Raw genomic sequence first — 16,877 nt, forward strand, 5'->3', positions numbered from 1 at the left:
CGGAAATCTTCGAAGTCAGAAATAGAAGCTGGAAAAGAATGACGAAGAAAGAGAAAAGAAGAGAAAAGAAAAAGAAAAATATCAAATGTGTATGCTCTGCGATATAATGCCTAGCGTAATACTGCCTGACCGGTAGTTCGAGGCAGATTCAGGCTTCGAGCCGTAGATGTCCATTCGCAGCACAGCCACGCACAGAATTTGTGTCGCCATATGATTTAAGGATGCGGGGCGGTAGCCAATACATTGACATTACATATCCCTAGGCAGAAGATTCGTACAGGCAGATTACGTGCATACATCAATGTATTTCTCTCCAGTAGAGTGCGCTAGCTACATGCAGACATATTTACGGCGTATGTTCGTATAGGCTACACCCCTCACAAATCCAGATCATTATTTAGGCTGGAGCATACGTTTATCTAGTAGGCAGTGCCATAAGGCTTAAAGTCAAAGTCCTCGATATCTAGAGGACCAATTCGGCCAGACCACTTGCTCAGCGCAGACGAAAAGACCTTTTGGTGATCCTCTCGGCTTAAATCAAGGGGTTCATGATCAAGGCCAACGAGTTTCATGCTACATTGCATCAGCGCGTCAGTATTCCGCAATCTCGTACGTTCATAGGGGCAAGTAACTTACTCAGTTTTAGCAGCGAGCAAACCCATGCCAGTGTCGTTCTCGTCGAAAAATGGCTTAATGGCACCCTCTACAACACCATCAAGGATTCTCTGCGGCAGCGCAGGTTCATAAGCAGTAGGTCGCGCCAATCCGATTCCATCCACAGACTTAAGGCCCTTGACCATGCCAGCCGTTGAGCGCAGACCACCAGTGACATACACCTTGGTCTTCTTCAGGTGCGGGATGATCAGCTCAGCGAATTCGAGGAAGTAAGCCTCTCTCTTGATGGTTGACTCTCGTCTATGCCGAAATGCCAGCTCCTCGTATGTGCCGCCGGAAAGCTCAACCCAGTCAAAGTTGTTCTTCTCAAGTTCGACACAGAGGTCCTTGCATTCCTCGGGGGTAAAGCCGCCCTCCTGGAACTCTACACTGTTCAGCTTGATGCCGAGACTGAAGGACTTGTCAGGGACGCGAGCGCGAATGGCATCGGAGATCTGAAAGATGAGTCTTGCGCGGTTGAGCAGCGAGCCGCCGTATTCGTCGGTTCTCTTGTTAGTTGACGGTGCGAGGAACTGGGCCAAGAGATAACCGCTACGAACAACGTCAGCATTCTTCACTTATTTTGGCTTGTGCCTGTATGTCCTGGTAATTGGAAGCCAGGATATCCGCAGCGTAAAAGACTTACTGGGCACCATGGAGCTGAACGCCATCGAATCCGGCCTTGTAGCTATACTCGGCAGCATGAGCAAATCCGTTAATGACCCTCTCAAAATCAGCCTTCTCCATCGGTCTCGGCTTGGCAAATGTTCCCATCGCGGGAATCACCAGCTGCACATCGCTAGCAGAAATGGGATTCGGCTGAATGGCTTCCTGAACCTGTCGACCCGGGTGGCTCAGCTGCGGGTACACGAGACTGCCGTGCTTCTTAGACACCTCAGCAATTTCCTTGAACTTTTCAAATCGTTCTCCAGAAAATGGAGCATCTGAAGGAATGATGTGGGCTCCGTCAATCTCCAGTTGATCGTACTCGAGCATGGTGTTGCCGAGAAGAATGACTCCGTATCCGCCCTCGCCCCATCGTCTATACAAGTTAACGAGCTCTTTTGAGGGGATGCCTCTCTTTGTTAGATCCTTCTCATCGTAACTTGACAGCTGCTCAGACATGGAAGACTTGAGAAAGCGGTTCTTGGCCGTTTTGCCGCTGAACTCGAATGCCAGGGGCTGGCCAAGGGGCGCAGCGTCGACCTTTTCAGCTGAAGTATATCTCTGAGTGGCCATAGTGGAGGCTGGTGAGACGGTGTTTTTGGTGGGAGAGTTATACAATTTGAAGTCCTGTTATTTAGTTACTATGCCAGACGATCCTATAGCCAAGGGCAGTCCATCTCTTTATACGCAAACATTTGTAAGTCGAGTGGGGTGATCGTCGGTACGTCTGGAGCCCGAATCAACAACCTATACCAAGGCATTTATCACTCATGCTCTGCTAATCATCAAACTAGTTTCAAAAACTGGTTGATAGGTGGAGTTATGGAGGGGCAAGAGCAGGGATCTAAAGGAGAGGTGGCACATCTCTTGAGAAGAGAAACGCCGCCAAGGACTGCATTGTTCTATTCGCATCAGACGCTGAGTAAAGATAGGAGACTATATCTGACAAGAAGTTGGACAAGTCCGCTTAGGAACCATTACCAATGTTTTAACCAAACTAGATAAAAATAAGACGGCTTCATGTAATGCCTCTTCTCTTTCAAAATTGACAGCAGATATTATTTACAAGAATTAGCCCCAAATTAGGTCATAGACTTTTCTTGACACTAGACTGCTTGGAACAAAGGAATCACAATGGAATAGGTTGGAAACGTCGCATTGAAAGCGGCAGTTGAACCTTGCCGTTTGCTATTTTAGCGTTAGCACCAACAACTAGAACCCACACAGGCAAGATCGCAGAATAAACCGATGCTCTTCGCCCGGGAAATAGATATTGAAGCTTAGCTACGTGTAGTTTTATTTTCATTACTACCTAGTTAGCATAGTCTCTAATATGCAACTAGAACATCGTCAAAGAATGCATGTATGTATACCCAATATGCCGACTTGGGCGACTAAACTATGATCAAGGCCGCAGAAATCTTCTAATAGGAGGGAAAACTGACAGCCATACTAACGTACCTCGGTACTACGGATCAGAGTCAGATCCACTTCAAGGTTTTTCATCGACGTGACAAGTCGCTTGACACTGCTTGGTGCAGTCAATAGTATGTAGCAACAGTAGGTGATTCTAGTCATTTTACTACTTGTACCAAAACTCATGTTAATGTTATCTGTATGCAGGTCCAAGAATCGGGTAAATCCTTTTCCTCACGCCTGCACCCCAGATCTGTCCAACTAGTACGGAGTAGCAGCAGCAAAATTAAATAGCTTACCAAGAAACCCTGGATCCTACCCTAGATGAACCAGGAATTGTATCACAAACTGTTATTAATGCAGCAACTCCTTCAAACTTTTTTAAATACGATCTCGAGAGCAAAAGATGACCTGCTGCCCGTGATTATACTATTGATAATCAACAAACAGACAGCATTGGTCATCAAGTGACCAGATTAAAATACCTTATCCAACATGGACATATTGTTGGAGAACTTGAATTACTGATATCCCGCAGTTCATTTTAACCTCGCTCTCAATCCATGTATTTAGAAGCTAAGCATTGCAAGCACGCCGTCTGTAAATCTGCTCTGATATTTATTAGAGTTGTCCAAAACTTATAGAAGTTGCTAACTGAACTCTTGCACGGAATTTCCTTTCAATAAAGAACCATAAGAGAATATGGAGGGCACGCTAGCATGCACGAGCTAAATTAGCATCCGCAGGTGTTGATGGAAAGGGGACAAGGTCCGATGGATTATAAATACACTATAAGCTAGTTTTTCGACTCATCCCACTTTCAGCATGGCACTTGTATCAGTTTTGTGGCCAATACATGGACACTTGATATATATATTCACTATTACTACCTTTTACTGTGCAGTCCGGAATTGTCTTGGTAGTATTAAGAAATCTGATTGCTTGCAGGACTCATACTTAATATCCGATGCCACAATTCCCCTCATTCAGCACCGGCCTGTTCAAATGCAATGGATCCCACCTGTCTTACTAATTTTACTAATTCACATAGATAGTATCTAGCGCCAAGTAGATATTAAACGGAGCTTTAGTATTACTCGGAACAAAAACGACTCCGAACAAAAACGGAACACGCTTTCCGGACAAGTGACGGTTGGATCGGCTATATCGCTCTGAACGAGTTGTTGATTTCAAATCCTTTGTCAATGGTTTGAAGGATTGGCTTTCTGAGCGGAGATATCTTCACCGGCCATACTATCAAGCCCTTGGTATATTCGTGAAGGATTCTAAAACATGGAGGCACGCAATCGTAGTATAAGTAACTGGGCCTCGGCCAAAGTAGACAATAGAGCGAGCTCGTCATACCCATTTTTCCCACGACTCCGCCAGATCACAAGTTCCTGAAACCATCACCAACTCGTCTCAACTCAAACCAAACAAGCCTCAAAGCTCAACCACCGCAACCATGGTAAACTTCCGCATCGACGTCGTCTCAGACACCGTCTGCCCCTGGTGCTACGTCGGCCGCAAGCAAGTCCAGCGAGCCCAGGCAATCTGGCAGCAGCGCTACCCTTCATCCACCGACACCTTTTCCGTCAAGTACGCGCCCTACCAGCTCAACCCAGACTCGCCCCGAGGCCCTGGCAACAGCCGCGACAAGCACGAGTACTACCTGCAGCGTTTCGGCCCGGAGCGCACCGCCATGATCCACGAGCGCCTGACCGGCGTGGGCAACGCCGTCGGCATCAACTTCAAGTACGGCGGCAAGCTGGGCAACTCGCGGGACTCGCACCGCCTGGTTCACCTCGCCAAGAAGTTTGGCGACGACACGGAGCTCAAGGTCGTCGACGGGCTGTTTGCCGCGTATTTTGAGAATGAAAAGGACATCACCAGCTACGAGACTCTCGAGGAGGTCGCTGTAGGAGCTGGCATTCCTGAGGCTGACTTCAAAAAGGCCATTGTGGAGAGTGATGAGGGCGGCAAGGAGGTTGATGAGCTGGCTGGAAGTGCGAGGTACAGGGGCATCAGCGGCGTTCCGGATTACACGATTCAGGGCAAGTTTAAGCTGAGTGGCGCTCAGGACGCGATGGAGTTTGTCAACGTCTTTGAGAGGGTAAAGGCTCAGGAGCACTCATAATGCACATGAGTAGAAAATAATTAATAAAAGACGGAAATAAAAATTCCAAGGCCTATGTTATCAAAGACTCACGCTATGGCACTATTAATGCCAATAATTGACATGACCGCGGGTATATCCAACAAGCTAGCAATCTCAGATATCTTTATCTATTCTTGCTCTGAAACACCAACTCTGCTCTCTTCTCTAGCACATCCTCCCATACTCTCCTCTCCCTCAGTCCCGGCATGTAAAACAGCACGCCAATCTCTTGACTCGTCCACCAACTGGCTCTGTCCATGTTACCTGAACCCAGCATGAGATACTCTCCATCCACCATTGTCATCTTGAAATGGCTAAAGACGGGCTCATCTTCCAGCTTCGCCCTCTCGCCAAGTTGTTTATAGTAGAATATATCTAGCTGGCCAGGAGACACTAGCTGGGCCTCCGGATCGCGATTTTGAGAGTGGCGCTTACACAACGCCTGGTACTTTTTGACGAAGCGACGAAGACACCATGATGTAGTTGTTCCAGCAGTGACGAGTTGCTCAATCAACATCATATTGCGACCCGTACGCACCTGAACGTTGACTCCCCGAGATAATGCATCTAATAAGGCTTCTATGACCGGCCATGAAGTGAGATTTGGCGTGACAAGATGGATTTCATGGTGAGCATTAGCAAACAGAGTGAGCAGCGCGGCGTTGAGCGGAGTCATTGGCGGATCAGATTGAGAGAAGAAAGGGAAGAAGAATCTGAATCGAGGATTTCGATGATGCGGTGATGGCAGTAAGATTGTCGGAGTCGGGGCAACAGCAGTGAAGTGAATGCATTGTGTTGCTGAACGATCATCGCCGCCCTCGGTAAGCGGTGATGAGCTCGTGGTTTCATGCAGGAGACCTTCTTCATCCACGCCTTGATTTTGTGCTTCCCTTATCGTTCCTCTATCTCTCCCTGAGAGCTCAATGTTGTCTCTATCAACTCTTGCACCCCAAACCCGAGCATGGAAATCCAGTAGCCTATCTACAAACTCGCCTTCAAGCTCAACGCAGCCCTCAAACCACCGCTCCCAGCTCACATTGCAGCTCGGGATCCACGCCTTTGTCTCATCAATAATGACGTATTTCGGATGCATCACGCTCAGCGGCGTGAAAAACAGGCTCTTCACCGTCATTTCGATGCCCCCTTTTCTCAGCGTCTCCTCATCCGGCAAGCCCAGCTTGGCCCATCGCGAAGGAGGATACACGCACCCTTCAGGCGCCGAGGTATGGAACAGCTTCTGGAATAGCCCCCAAGACGAGAATCCAATGCTCACGTTGAGAGGAGGCAGAGACTCTCCCGATCTTGAGCGTGCCTCGGCCAGCTGGAGGAGAGTCTGGCGGATGCCATCGAGAGAAGGAGAGGCGGCCCAGTAGCAGGTGACGAAGTGAATTGAGTGCTTGGCAGACGCAATGGCGGGGAGAATTGCGCGTGTGAATATTGAATGCCCAGTGCCAACATACAGTAAGTTTGGCGTGCTGGTTGTTAGAAGAGAGTCAATGGCCTCGTCATTGTGATAGTTGGGAGAATCGCGAGAGCGCTCGTTTTGGTGGGAGAGGAGCAGGTCCTTCCACGGCGTCACGAATGAGGATGGAAATTCCAACGGCTGCGACATGGACAAGATGAATTGCAAGATGAAACGCTGAGAAAGGATGAGAAAAGAGCGATCTATAAGCTATGCGGGCAGCTGAGAATGGATAATAGAAGAAAGCAAGTTGGATGAGTGAGAAGCGTTGATCGTGTCTTGGACGTAACAGCACAGCCACAGCCTGCGTCACTGAAACAGCGTCTCGACTAACCATGCGCAAGAAGTGTGAATAATCGAGTTGGCTGCAAGTATGACATATGCATCGAATGAACAAGAGTTCAAAAGAAGAAGAGAGATAGAAGACTTTTTGGAAGAAAAAGCAAAAAATAACTGTCCTCGGTGAGGCTCGAACTCACGACCTTCAGATGGCCCAGACTAATGTCTAGATCATATAGATGTATCAATATGAGACTGACGCGCTAGCCAACTGCGCCACGAAGACTCGTTATTGAATGACCGGGGCTTAAGAGTGGCCTATGAACGGTTCTGGATTGGCCGCAACGAGTACTACTCCAATGGCCCTTTGCCATGCTCAATGCCATGTACAGAGTAATGACAGCATTACTATCAGCAATAGTTTCAGTGCACTATCAGATATTACCTGCATTGTCTTCTTTATCGTCTGCTTATCTTTTGGTAAACAACCAGTACATTGTTGAGATCGCCTTGCCAATTAAATACGTCAGTCAATTGAGGCTACATCCATGTCTATAGACACATGGATGTAAGCCGTAGAGCTTCAGAAGACGCAATGCTGTTAGTCCAGGGGACTGCAGCCGTTAACACCCCTGTAATCGCCTACTCTAGCGCTGTAATCACGCGCCTTGGCGGGGCTCCAGCACCCTTTGCACCTGCAGCTCCCCGAGACTCGCACTAATTGAGCTCCTAGCCGAACCGCAATTGCAGTCGCAACCTCGTCTCGACAAAACACCAGCCGCCGCCAGCTCTTGCCAGCGATCCGGGCTTCTCTCTTCTTCTTCTCCTTTCTTTTCTCCTTCTTTTTTCTTCTCTCTCCGCAAAGATGCTCTCCGGCTTGCTCATCTTCAACCAAAAGGGCGAGAACCTCATCTTCCGCGCCTTTCGCAACGACTGCCGGCCTCGCCTTGCCGACGTCTTCCGCATCCAGGTCATCTCCAACGCCCAGGTGCGGTCGCCCATCCTGACGCTCGGGAGCACGACCTTTAGCCATGTCAAGCACGAAAACATCTACCTGGTGGCCATCACCAAGAGCAACGCCAATGCCGCGCTGGTCTTTGAGTTTCTCTACCGGCTGATCCAGCTCGGAAAGGGGTACTTTGGCAAGTTCGACGAGGAGGCCGTCAAGAACAACTTTGTGCTGGTCTACGAGCTGCTGGATGGTGCGTTGCCTTGAACTTGAACCTGTACAAAAACCGGCATCGATACTAACGCTGAAGCTCCGACAAACAGAAATCATCGACTTTGGCTATCCGCAGAATACCGAGACGGACACATTAAAGATGTACATCACCACCGAGGGCGTAAAGTCCGAATCGCGCCCCGAAGACACGTCCAAGATCACAATGCAGGCCACCGGCGCGCTATCATGGCGCAAAGCAGACGTCAAGTACCGCAAAAACGAAGCATTCGTCGATGTCATCGAGGACATCAACCTGCTCATGTCCGCCACCGGCGCAGTGCTGCGAGCGGATGTCACGGGACAAATTGTTATGCGCGCCTACCTATCCGGTACCCCTGAGTGCAAGTTTGGCCTCAACGACCGATTGCTGCTCGACAATGACGGACTGCTGAGCTTGCCCAGCGGAAACAAAATGGGCACCAAGGCGACCAAGGCAGCGGCAGGAAGCGTCACGCTGGAGGACTGTCAGTTCCACCAGTGCGTCAAGCTGGGCAAGTTTGATACGGACAGAATCATCAGCTTCGTCCCCCCGGACGGCGAATTCGAGCTCATGCGATACCGCGCCACGGAGAACGTTAACTTACCGTTCAAAGTGCACGCCATTGTAAACGAGGTCGGCCGCACAAAGGTCGAATACAGCATTGGCGTCAAGGCCAACTTCGGAGCCAAGCTCTTTGCTACCAACGTCGTCATCAAGATCCCCACGCCTTTAAATACTGCCAAAATCACCGAGCGCTGCACGCAAGGAAAGGCCAAGTACGAGCCCAGCGAAAACGTCATCGTCTGGAAGATTGGCAGATTTACTGGCCAGAGCGAATATGTCCTCACGGCCGAAGCGAGCCTCACCAGCATGACAAATCAACGCGCCTGGAGCCGGCCGCCCCTAAGCATGAATTTTAGTTTGTTGATGTTTACCAGCTCGGGCTTGTTGGTTCGCTATCTGAAAGTATTTGAGAAGAGCAATTACTCCAGTGTCAAGTGGGTGCGATATATGACGAGGGCAGGCTCATATGAAATAAGGTAAAGTGACCTCATATCCCCATCTATCAGCATCATAGCGCTAATCAGCTGTCCGCCGTCTAGATTCTAAGGTGATTTGATTGTACGATGATGGATATTTATGGCATGCATGGCGTTGATGGATACTCGGGCAAAAGCTTTAATATCATTACACCTTTTTAATCTTCTTCATAATCGCACGGCTCTTGCGTCTTCCTCCGACAATTGAGGTTGCAATCTCTATGGGTGTGTGCAAGACTATGGCTAGTATCGCCTTGTGGCGCTTGGAATCTGCATTATGTGTACCTGAAAGATGATGATACTTGAGACCTCAATTGGGCTCAGGTGTGTGAACTGGAGAACTGTCCCAGTAGCTGAGAGGCTGTGGCACGTCACTTTGACAGCCTTGCTAGTGTGTTGCCTGCCCCCCCCGGATCCGTTCACGGATAACTGCAGATACAACATGTCAGATCCCCTCCTTAGCCGTCTACGTTGTCCAATCCGAGGACAGAGACTCGCTCATTTACATCTATTTAACTTTAGTTACCAAGGGCTTATGATACTGGTCAAGGAACGTTCTCGGCTGGGCATCACCCTCTGCACTAACAGTGCCAACGGATGATTCAGGCTTGCCTTATTCGGCCCGAAACAAGACATACCGGCGAGAAGCTATCGTCAGTTTATCTCCCGGGCATCGTGGTCAATAGTCGGAAATAGTATACAAGCCAAGCTGGCAATTTCAGCCTTTCCAGCAACGATTGATTGCCACAGTCGCCAGCTTGAGCAACAAGCACGTGTGGTTCTAGGCCATGTCCAATCGATAAACCAACCGGGCTTTGTTCTTAGGAGTATTATATCATCACAATTGAGTCCGCGCGTGTACCATCCAGGGACGCCATGAATGTTTCTTTTCCACATGTGGTGCGACGGGAATTTGTTTTGTATCGGCCACCCGCGTGTTTTGCTACTTTCCAGCCGTTGTTGTGTGACTGTTTCTTGGGCTTCCACATTTACCTTCTAACTTCAAGCTTTTAGGACATACAACGCTTACGAAAAGACTTGAGCCAACGAAGCATTTTATCCAGTCGGCTTGACGGTCCTGGTCTCTCTAGCTACAGCTCTGCAGAAGAATTTAAAAAGAGCAGAGCCAGCCGTATTCTCTTAGATACCATAGTCTAAAAGCATGCTTTGTGTTACACCAGTTCGTCCCTGCGGCATGTGCTTGTTCCGAAGCCGAAGCATGAAAATTTCATGGCCGAGATCCATCAACATTAACGTCCTTCGATCATCAGCTATAAGCTGAATTCTCGACAATCAGTCCATCAGCTTGCTCGATCCACTTCTCGTTCCTCATTTGTGGCGTTGGGCATCCGAACTTGGCTACAACCCCGAAGCGCTACATAACAGAGGCCACGGGTGTCTCATCTAGACATGCAAGATTTGCTTTCGCGGCGCTTCCCATCTCGCACATGAACTCTATACCTAGACAGTATCACGACAAATCACGGATCCTTTTCTATGTGGTCCGACGGCGTCGAATTTCCCCATCGCTCACGAGAGCGCACACGCGGGTTTGGTAGCACCTACAACTTTCCACGAGAGCTTCACGCATTACCGATCCGCTGTAACCTACCAAAAGGCACTTTGAGCGACCTTCTAGATATATGTACAAAGTTTTTTTGGTCTTTCGCCACGCTCATTCGCCTCTCCGAAGAATCTCTTGTGCTCAAAGCTCACATTATGGAGAGATATGATGTGTACCAAATACAAGTCATGCAGCTTAGTCGACACGAGCAAAGACACAGCTTCATATAGGATATCACCCCATGAAAGCTTCACCAAATGACTCCTATTCTTGCATTTATTCGCATTTGTATGTCATCCGAGAGCAAGTGTCTTACTTCCTGTGCTTCCCCTTCTTTTGCCAAGGCAGAATTTTGACCATGTACTATCACCGCCTTCATCGCCAATAAGTGCGGAGACATCGTTCCTTCAGAAGGGTGCTGAATATACCCGCCATTTTGGGAAGAAGTCTTACGATGGCTTCACGAATTAGCCTGCCGCGGCGATTCGAATACGAGTGGGCGTTTCGACTAGTTAGCGAGGGCCGAGGGTAAAGTCATTGACAGTTGATTGAGCAGCAGAGGCACGCGATGGTGCGTTGAGGTTGACGAACTATATAAACAGAGTCGGGCTCCTCCATCTTGGTGTTCGTCAGCATATTAACAGGTCAAAGCAAGCAGCACAACACTCAACTGGCACCGACATTGTCTTCACAGCTCACTGCTTTCTGTCATCTTCCATGGCATAGAACTTGGCTTGTCAAGATCAAACTCCCCAATACAAAGACTTGCCATCAACCTTTTCGAAGGAGATTTCTTTGTTCTATCTTATCATTTGAACACAACGACGTGGCAGAGAAAGAGAAAAAACCGCGGGGCTAGAAACATACTCTGGCTCCATCAAAGCAGGAACAGCACAGGAGAAGAGAAGCACATCGACTTTGCGAGCATCTATCATTGACCTCTCTTCTTCCAGCCCAGCCACTCTCTTAGTTGATACTCACAGACGGAGACTTTCAATAAGCTCTCGGGGCAGAAGCTCCTAGCCATCAGCCTCTCACACCCCTGGCTCTCAGCCGACTCCTACGCAAAGAGACATAAAATCAAGGTTATCAAAGCTGATAAGCCACATCATATTTTTGTCCTACAAGATCGCCAATCATCTCAGGGCGCGTCACCACTCTTATCATCTGCTCAAAGAGCCATCCGGGTGCGGACCAGAAAAGGCGCGTCTTACCGAGACAGCCTCCCCAAATTCGTACGACCCCCCATTTCCGAAGCCATTGTCGGGCTCGGCCATCACAAGAAGTCTCGGCCAACCCCTTCCGAGGCGAAACCAAGAGGAGGAGACGGAGAGAGAAGGAAATACAAATATTACAAGGCAGCTATAGGAAGCATGTGCCAGTACTCGTACATCCACTACCACCACCAGTACCCCTGTACGCACCCATCAAGCCTCGTCCCCCGATATTCGTACTGCTCTGGAGCGGCCCTCAACCCGGCCACCAACCACTATAACCCCTGTGCTGCCACCACTGTGCTCCCGTCTCCTGAAGCCACCGGCGAGAATCCCTGTGCGAGGGGGAGCTGCCTCATCTCGCCGGCCTGCAGCTCGGGAACTTGTCGGCTGCAGGATCTGAATGGGCGATGGGTCTGCTGCAAGTGTAAGCGCGGCGGAAACGTTTACCGGACTTGCCAGCAGCGGAAGAAGGGGTGCCCTGATACGTTTTGCTACCATGACATATGTGAGAACTGCACTCCTGACATATAAACCCCAATTCTTCCTCTCTCTTTCCCCCTTTTTCTCTGCTCTCCTCTCACTTTTCTGGGCTGTACAACCTTGCTTTCCAAAACAAAAGGTGGGCATTGCAATCATGGGGGAGTCAGGGGCGAATATGCATAAACGCCACGAAAAAAAAATAAGGCTTGAGAATCTTGGGGGCGGAAATCAGGCTTCAGCAATGTCTCAGTTGGACATGCCACAAGGTTCACAGGTGTAGATGAGCCCGGCACGATAGTACTGTTACCGCTTTGTGACACGCGTGTGAAGCCTTTTGGGTCGCCTCGGATCTTATTTTCTCTCCGCTATTGCTGGAGCTGGGTATGAGTAGTTCGTGATGAGCCTAGAGGGAGTATCTGTCTGTATACGTTGGGTGAGATGTTTCTTTCTCTTACTTTTACCTTGCATCTGCTTTTATTCTTCGAGGTGCTTGCTTTTCTCGTTGTAGGTCATATGTCTTTTCATACATTATAATATACATTCACATCTACCTCCAAGCAGCTCCATTACACAAGACTGCCTCCAATTTATTTGCGTAATCGAAAGTAAATCAAGGTGGCCTCATCCAGCCAGCCACTCCTCTCTAAAGGATCATTAACCCCTGCATCTTTCACAGCTGGCCACACCCGATCCATTCCCAGCCAGCCATCTTAGCCATCCATTCCCAGCCACTAATACATTCATATTCACACTTTTTACACACATCTAAAGCACACCCATGTCAAAAGAGTTCTGTCAATAAAGTCAAGGAAGCCACACGCCCCTCCATGAATCCATCTACCCGGTTCTCGTCACTTCATCTAGTTAAGTAAAATTAAGTGACAGATTCAAATCCAGATTCAAGAAATCTGGTAGATCACAGCCTCAAGGCTCCATTTTCACAGGAAAATTATTACCGACATCACGTACGACTAGCTCCAGTGATGAAAATTCTCCGCTAATTCCATGTAATAATAATAAAAAAGCAAAATAGATGGCACAATGCAAGGACTATTTACTGCCCCCCAACAAAGAGAAGTGGAGCAAAACGGCAAACATCATCATCCAACCACTGCTCTTCGATCTGTAGACGCCCTCGTTTTCTACTCATCGCCGGCAGAACTGTTTCATCGTTCACATGCCTCTTTAGAATGATATGGATAATACGTAGTACCTGGCATCTTTCTCGGTGAATTTACCGGTGGCCCATTGGCCGCCACATTGTCATATTCCCATGCCCGTGTGTATGTGTATACTATTTGCCTTTTGCTGGGTTGTTCCTGATATTCATCGATGAGATTCGATTGTAATAATGGCATATGCACAGGTGTGTCATGGCACATGCGTATATTCTTCGCAGGTAACGCGCAGGTTGGCTTCTCTAATTTCTCAGCTGCACCTCCATGTTCCGCTTCTAAGCGAGCCTCGTCTCTGGGTCTCCCATTTCACCAACTATAGTATCCTATTTATTTTCAAGAATACGTTAGATCGAAACACTTGTGGCCCCAAAAATAGATATTGAGCCCTCTTAGATTAGCGTCTTCCCTTGGCATGCAGAGCCTCTTTTCGGTCAAAAGAGCTTCTTTGTAGCTGAAACGCCATACTATATACAGATTGTCAGACGTAAATAGACACACGAAGCAAAATGACCTTTCAATATTATGTACCAGGGTGTATATAAAGTATCCACAGAAAAGAAAAAGAAATCAATATGGCCAAAGTAAATAAAATAGAAAACAAGACAAAATCACAGTCACAGTTCGTTCACCTGGAACATTGACAGATCGGACGCCGGCCCGCAGCCCCGGGACGCGAGGCTTGTGTCATGGGAGAAGAATGACTTCATCCCGCTTAGGCGAGGCGGCGTCGGTGATGTTTCGTGAATGTGATTCGAACTAAGCCGGGCAAAATGGGCAAATCGAATGGATCGTCTATCAGTTTTCTATAAATTACGGCAGATGCGATTCGGGCTGATACAAAAGATGGATTCCTATTACAATAAGGCATGTTAGCTCTGTTTCGTTGACGGATAAGAAGCCCGCTGTTTCCCTCGATTTCTTCTTCAATCGTCTCCTGTCATCAGATCCATAACTCGATTTCTCCAAGCCTTTTTTCATTAATTTTTTCGCAGAGACATCTTTCATCCTCGCCCCTCAACGAAACTGAAGCAAAACCCCTCTTCACAACCAACATCTCTCAAAAATGTGTCAACTCCTGACATACGACCTCATATGCTGCCACTCCTCTCAGAAATGGGACTACTGCGCCGAGTCCCAAGCCAACGGCCGCATTCCATGCAAATCCCAAACCCACCGGGTCGTCTCCTATCCCACGCCGCCAGAGTTTGGGCCCGCGCCCCTCTGCCATCGCCCAGAGTGCCACTTCAACCGCCTCGATGGCGTCTGGAACTGCTGCTGGTGCGGCAAGACACACAACACAACGGGCCGGTGCAGCGGCATGATGATTTATCAGGAACTCACCACTTGCGATCACATCTGCTGCCCGTTTTGCGAGCGGGGGACCAACAGGGGCTGTTGGGGAAGCAGATGAAGCGAAGGATAGAAAATAGAAATGGGCTTTCTGCTTTGCTATTGAACGGCGTGAGAGAGAGTTAGGGCCATAATGGTGATGTCGGCTTGTAAGTCAGGAATCTCGCGAGGAAAGTCGAAATTTAGACGGGTTGCTTGTTCTGCGAGGCTTAGTTAGTAATAATTGACAGCTGGATTGGATACGGGATCACGATATCTCATGTTTTTTTCTTAAAGTGAAATCGCCATTTCCACGTGAAGCCTTCCAACTGAATGGAAGAGTCCCAAGTCAGCACCATAACACACATCCTCTCTTTGCAGCCCTTTCAGAATAAGCACACTTCAGTAACTTGATGCTGTCTAATGGCATCTCTCGCAGCATCATCAGTCGTCTCGCTGTATTCACCAACAGCACATAAGTCAGTAACTCCATGTCATGGACATACTCAACATTCGCCTCTTACCTTCCGCGTCTCTTACTCGCTCTAATCCTATTTGTTATCTGCTGAGACCCCCTGCACACACTCACCAGTAGTTTGTCCAAACAGCGCAACTAATAAGGCTGCGGATGCCAGGGTTCGCCGCCTAGTCTGAACTCAATGCTGTGAGACAGCGCCAGCCTCAACGATCGACTGGCCGCCAACCTGTCAAAAATGTCATGCGAGTCATCCGGAGCGATTATCTTGGGGGCCGTCCCTGGCTTGTGGCCCCCCTAAAGGGGGCCACCCAAGTTAATAGTCGCTAAATCCGATTTGACCGGGATCAGGGCAGTCAGCTATCTATGCCATAGCAACAAAAGCTGGAAAGTAAGAAAGAAAAGAAGAGGTAGGGTGGTATCCCAGATCGAAGATGCAAGGCTTCGGGACGGAATCGTCCCGATGGCGGATCAAGACTCGGAAGAAACCTTCCCAGCAGCTTGGTAAAGTAGCACCGACGCAACTAATATTCCCAACCGTAACGCAAAGCCCAGGCCGCGCGCTGACTTGCGGAGTCGCTTCGGGTTGTCCGCTTTGCTGCCAAAAGGTATCTGTGCAGACTGTCAAAGCTGGGCTAAAAAAAGATCTATCCGAGAATCGAAGCGGCGATTGGTCCGTATACGAACATCATGATTCATTCGAATGACCTGAAGCTGAAGAAACACATTAGCCAATATTTGATCCTCTGACATCAATACTCAAACAATGGCTGTACCGTCATACATAGGTGAATATACGGATCTCATAGGCTGTGCGAGACATTGAATCGATGAATCCTCTAATTTAGCTCAAGCGCCGGCCTACAAACCGGGATCCGGGCAAGATCTCAATGCGTCGGGCCGCTCATCTTGCATATACCTGCGGGTGAGGTATCACGAGCGCGGGCTTGTATGACCGATGGCGCAGGCTATTGCGTAGGATCTCGCGTTCAAATACGGAACGAAGTGTGGCTCGTATTCACGCTTCAACGATAATATCCAGGATTTGAACAATATTCAAGATCTGAACAATAATATGAGATTATTGGCTTCAATGTCACCAAGATTGGTAGGCAAAGATGACACAAGAGACCTGTGAAACGTCAAAGAGGTATTGTATGAAGGCAGCCAGCACTGACGCTTCACTTTGTGTCGTAGGCGTTTGTCTATTGACCCTGACCCTGAGGGGACGGCAATCTGTTCGACTCGATGAGAGCAAGCAGCCAAGAGTGCACCAGAGCTTCTATATAAACTCGTGTCTGCTCGCCGTGAAGTGAGATGAAGGAAGTCAGAACAATCGATCTTGCTCGCTCTGTCTTTTCACGGCCAATCACCTCTTACCGAATACCATTACCTTCTTCTTCTTGTCCTTCTTCTTCCCTTTCGCCAGCTTCCAGATTCTATACTCCAGACCCCACCGTTGAATTCACCGCCCTCACAATGTGTCACGGTCATCCCCGCTACCACGAATGTGCTCATACTTCGCTTGTCTGGTACTATTGCCCCTCGGCAAAGATTGATCTGGAGACAGGCTACGAGACACCTTGCCGAAACGCAACATTTGCGCCAGCTCAATCAAGCTCGTTGTCCTGCCCTCTTAAGAACTGCCAGTTCGCAGACAAGGGTGGTAGCTGGATATGCTGTAAATGCAATCAGGGGCCTAATACCCAGGGCTGGTGCTCCACTCCCTTGGCTGATATACCAGATGATTTGGGCTC

At 48.7% G+C, this 16,877-nt stretch overlaps 4 protein-coding genes across 4 annotated transcripts; 2 read left to right on the forward strand and 2 right to left on the reverse strand.

Moving 5' to 3' along the window:
- Window positions 1–419: 419 nt before the first annotated feature.
- TGAM01_v206132 (hypothetical protein) lies at window positions 420–1,893 on the reverse strand (the record flags this gene model as incomplete). The annotated part of the gene is made up of 3 exons (XM_018802618.1): window positions 420–573; window positions 637–1,206; window positions 1,301–1,893. 3 exons carry the CDS (start codon window positions 1,891–1,893, stop codon window positions 420–422), a joined length of 1,317 nt encoding a protein of 438 aa, XP_018664125.1.
- Window positions 1,894–4,201: 2,308 nt separating this feature from the next.
- Window positions 4,202–4,873, forward strand: TGAM01_v206133 (hypothetical protein; the record flags this gene model as incomplete). The annotated part of the gene is made up of 1 exon (XM_018802617.1): window positions 4,202–4,873. The coding sequence occupies one exon, from the start codon at window positions 4,202–4,204 to the stop codon at window positions 4,871–4,873; it is 672 nt and encodes a 223-aa protein (XP_018664124.1).
- A 145-nt stretch (window positions 4,874–5,018) lies between these two features.
- Window positions 5,019–6,506, reverse strand: TGAM01_v206134 (hypothetical protein; the record flags this gene model as incomplete). Its single annotated transcript, XM_018802616.1, has 1 exon — window positions 5,019–6,506. One exon carries the CDS (start codon window positions 6,504–6,506, stop codon window positions 5,019–5,021), a length of 1,488 nt encoding a protein of 495 aa, XP_018664123.1.
- Window positions 6,507–7,500: 994 nt separating this feature from the next.
- On the forward strand, window positions 7,501–8,881 carry TGAM01_v206135 (AP-2 complex subunit mu-1; the record flags this gene model as incomplete). Its single annotated transcript, XM_018802615.1, has 2 exons — window positions 7,501–7,837; window positions 7,908–8,881. 2 exons carry the CDS (start codon window positions 7,501–7,503, stop codon window positions 8,879–8,881), a joined length of 1,311 nt encoding a protein of 436 aa, XP_018664122.1.
- Between the last annotated feature and the right edge of the window lie 7,996 nt (window positions 8,882–16,877).

This window comes from Trichoderma gamsii (genome assembly GCF_001481775.2).
Source record: "Trichoderma gamsii strain T6085 chromosome Unknown Scaffold_20.2, whole genome shotgun sequence".
Lineage (NCBI taxonomy): Eukaryota > Fungi > Ascomycota > Sordariomycetes > Hypocreales > Hypocreaceae > Trichoderma > Trichoderma gamsii.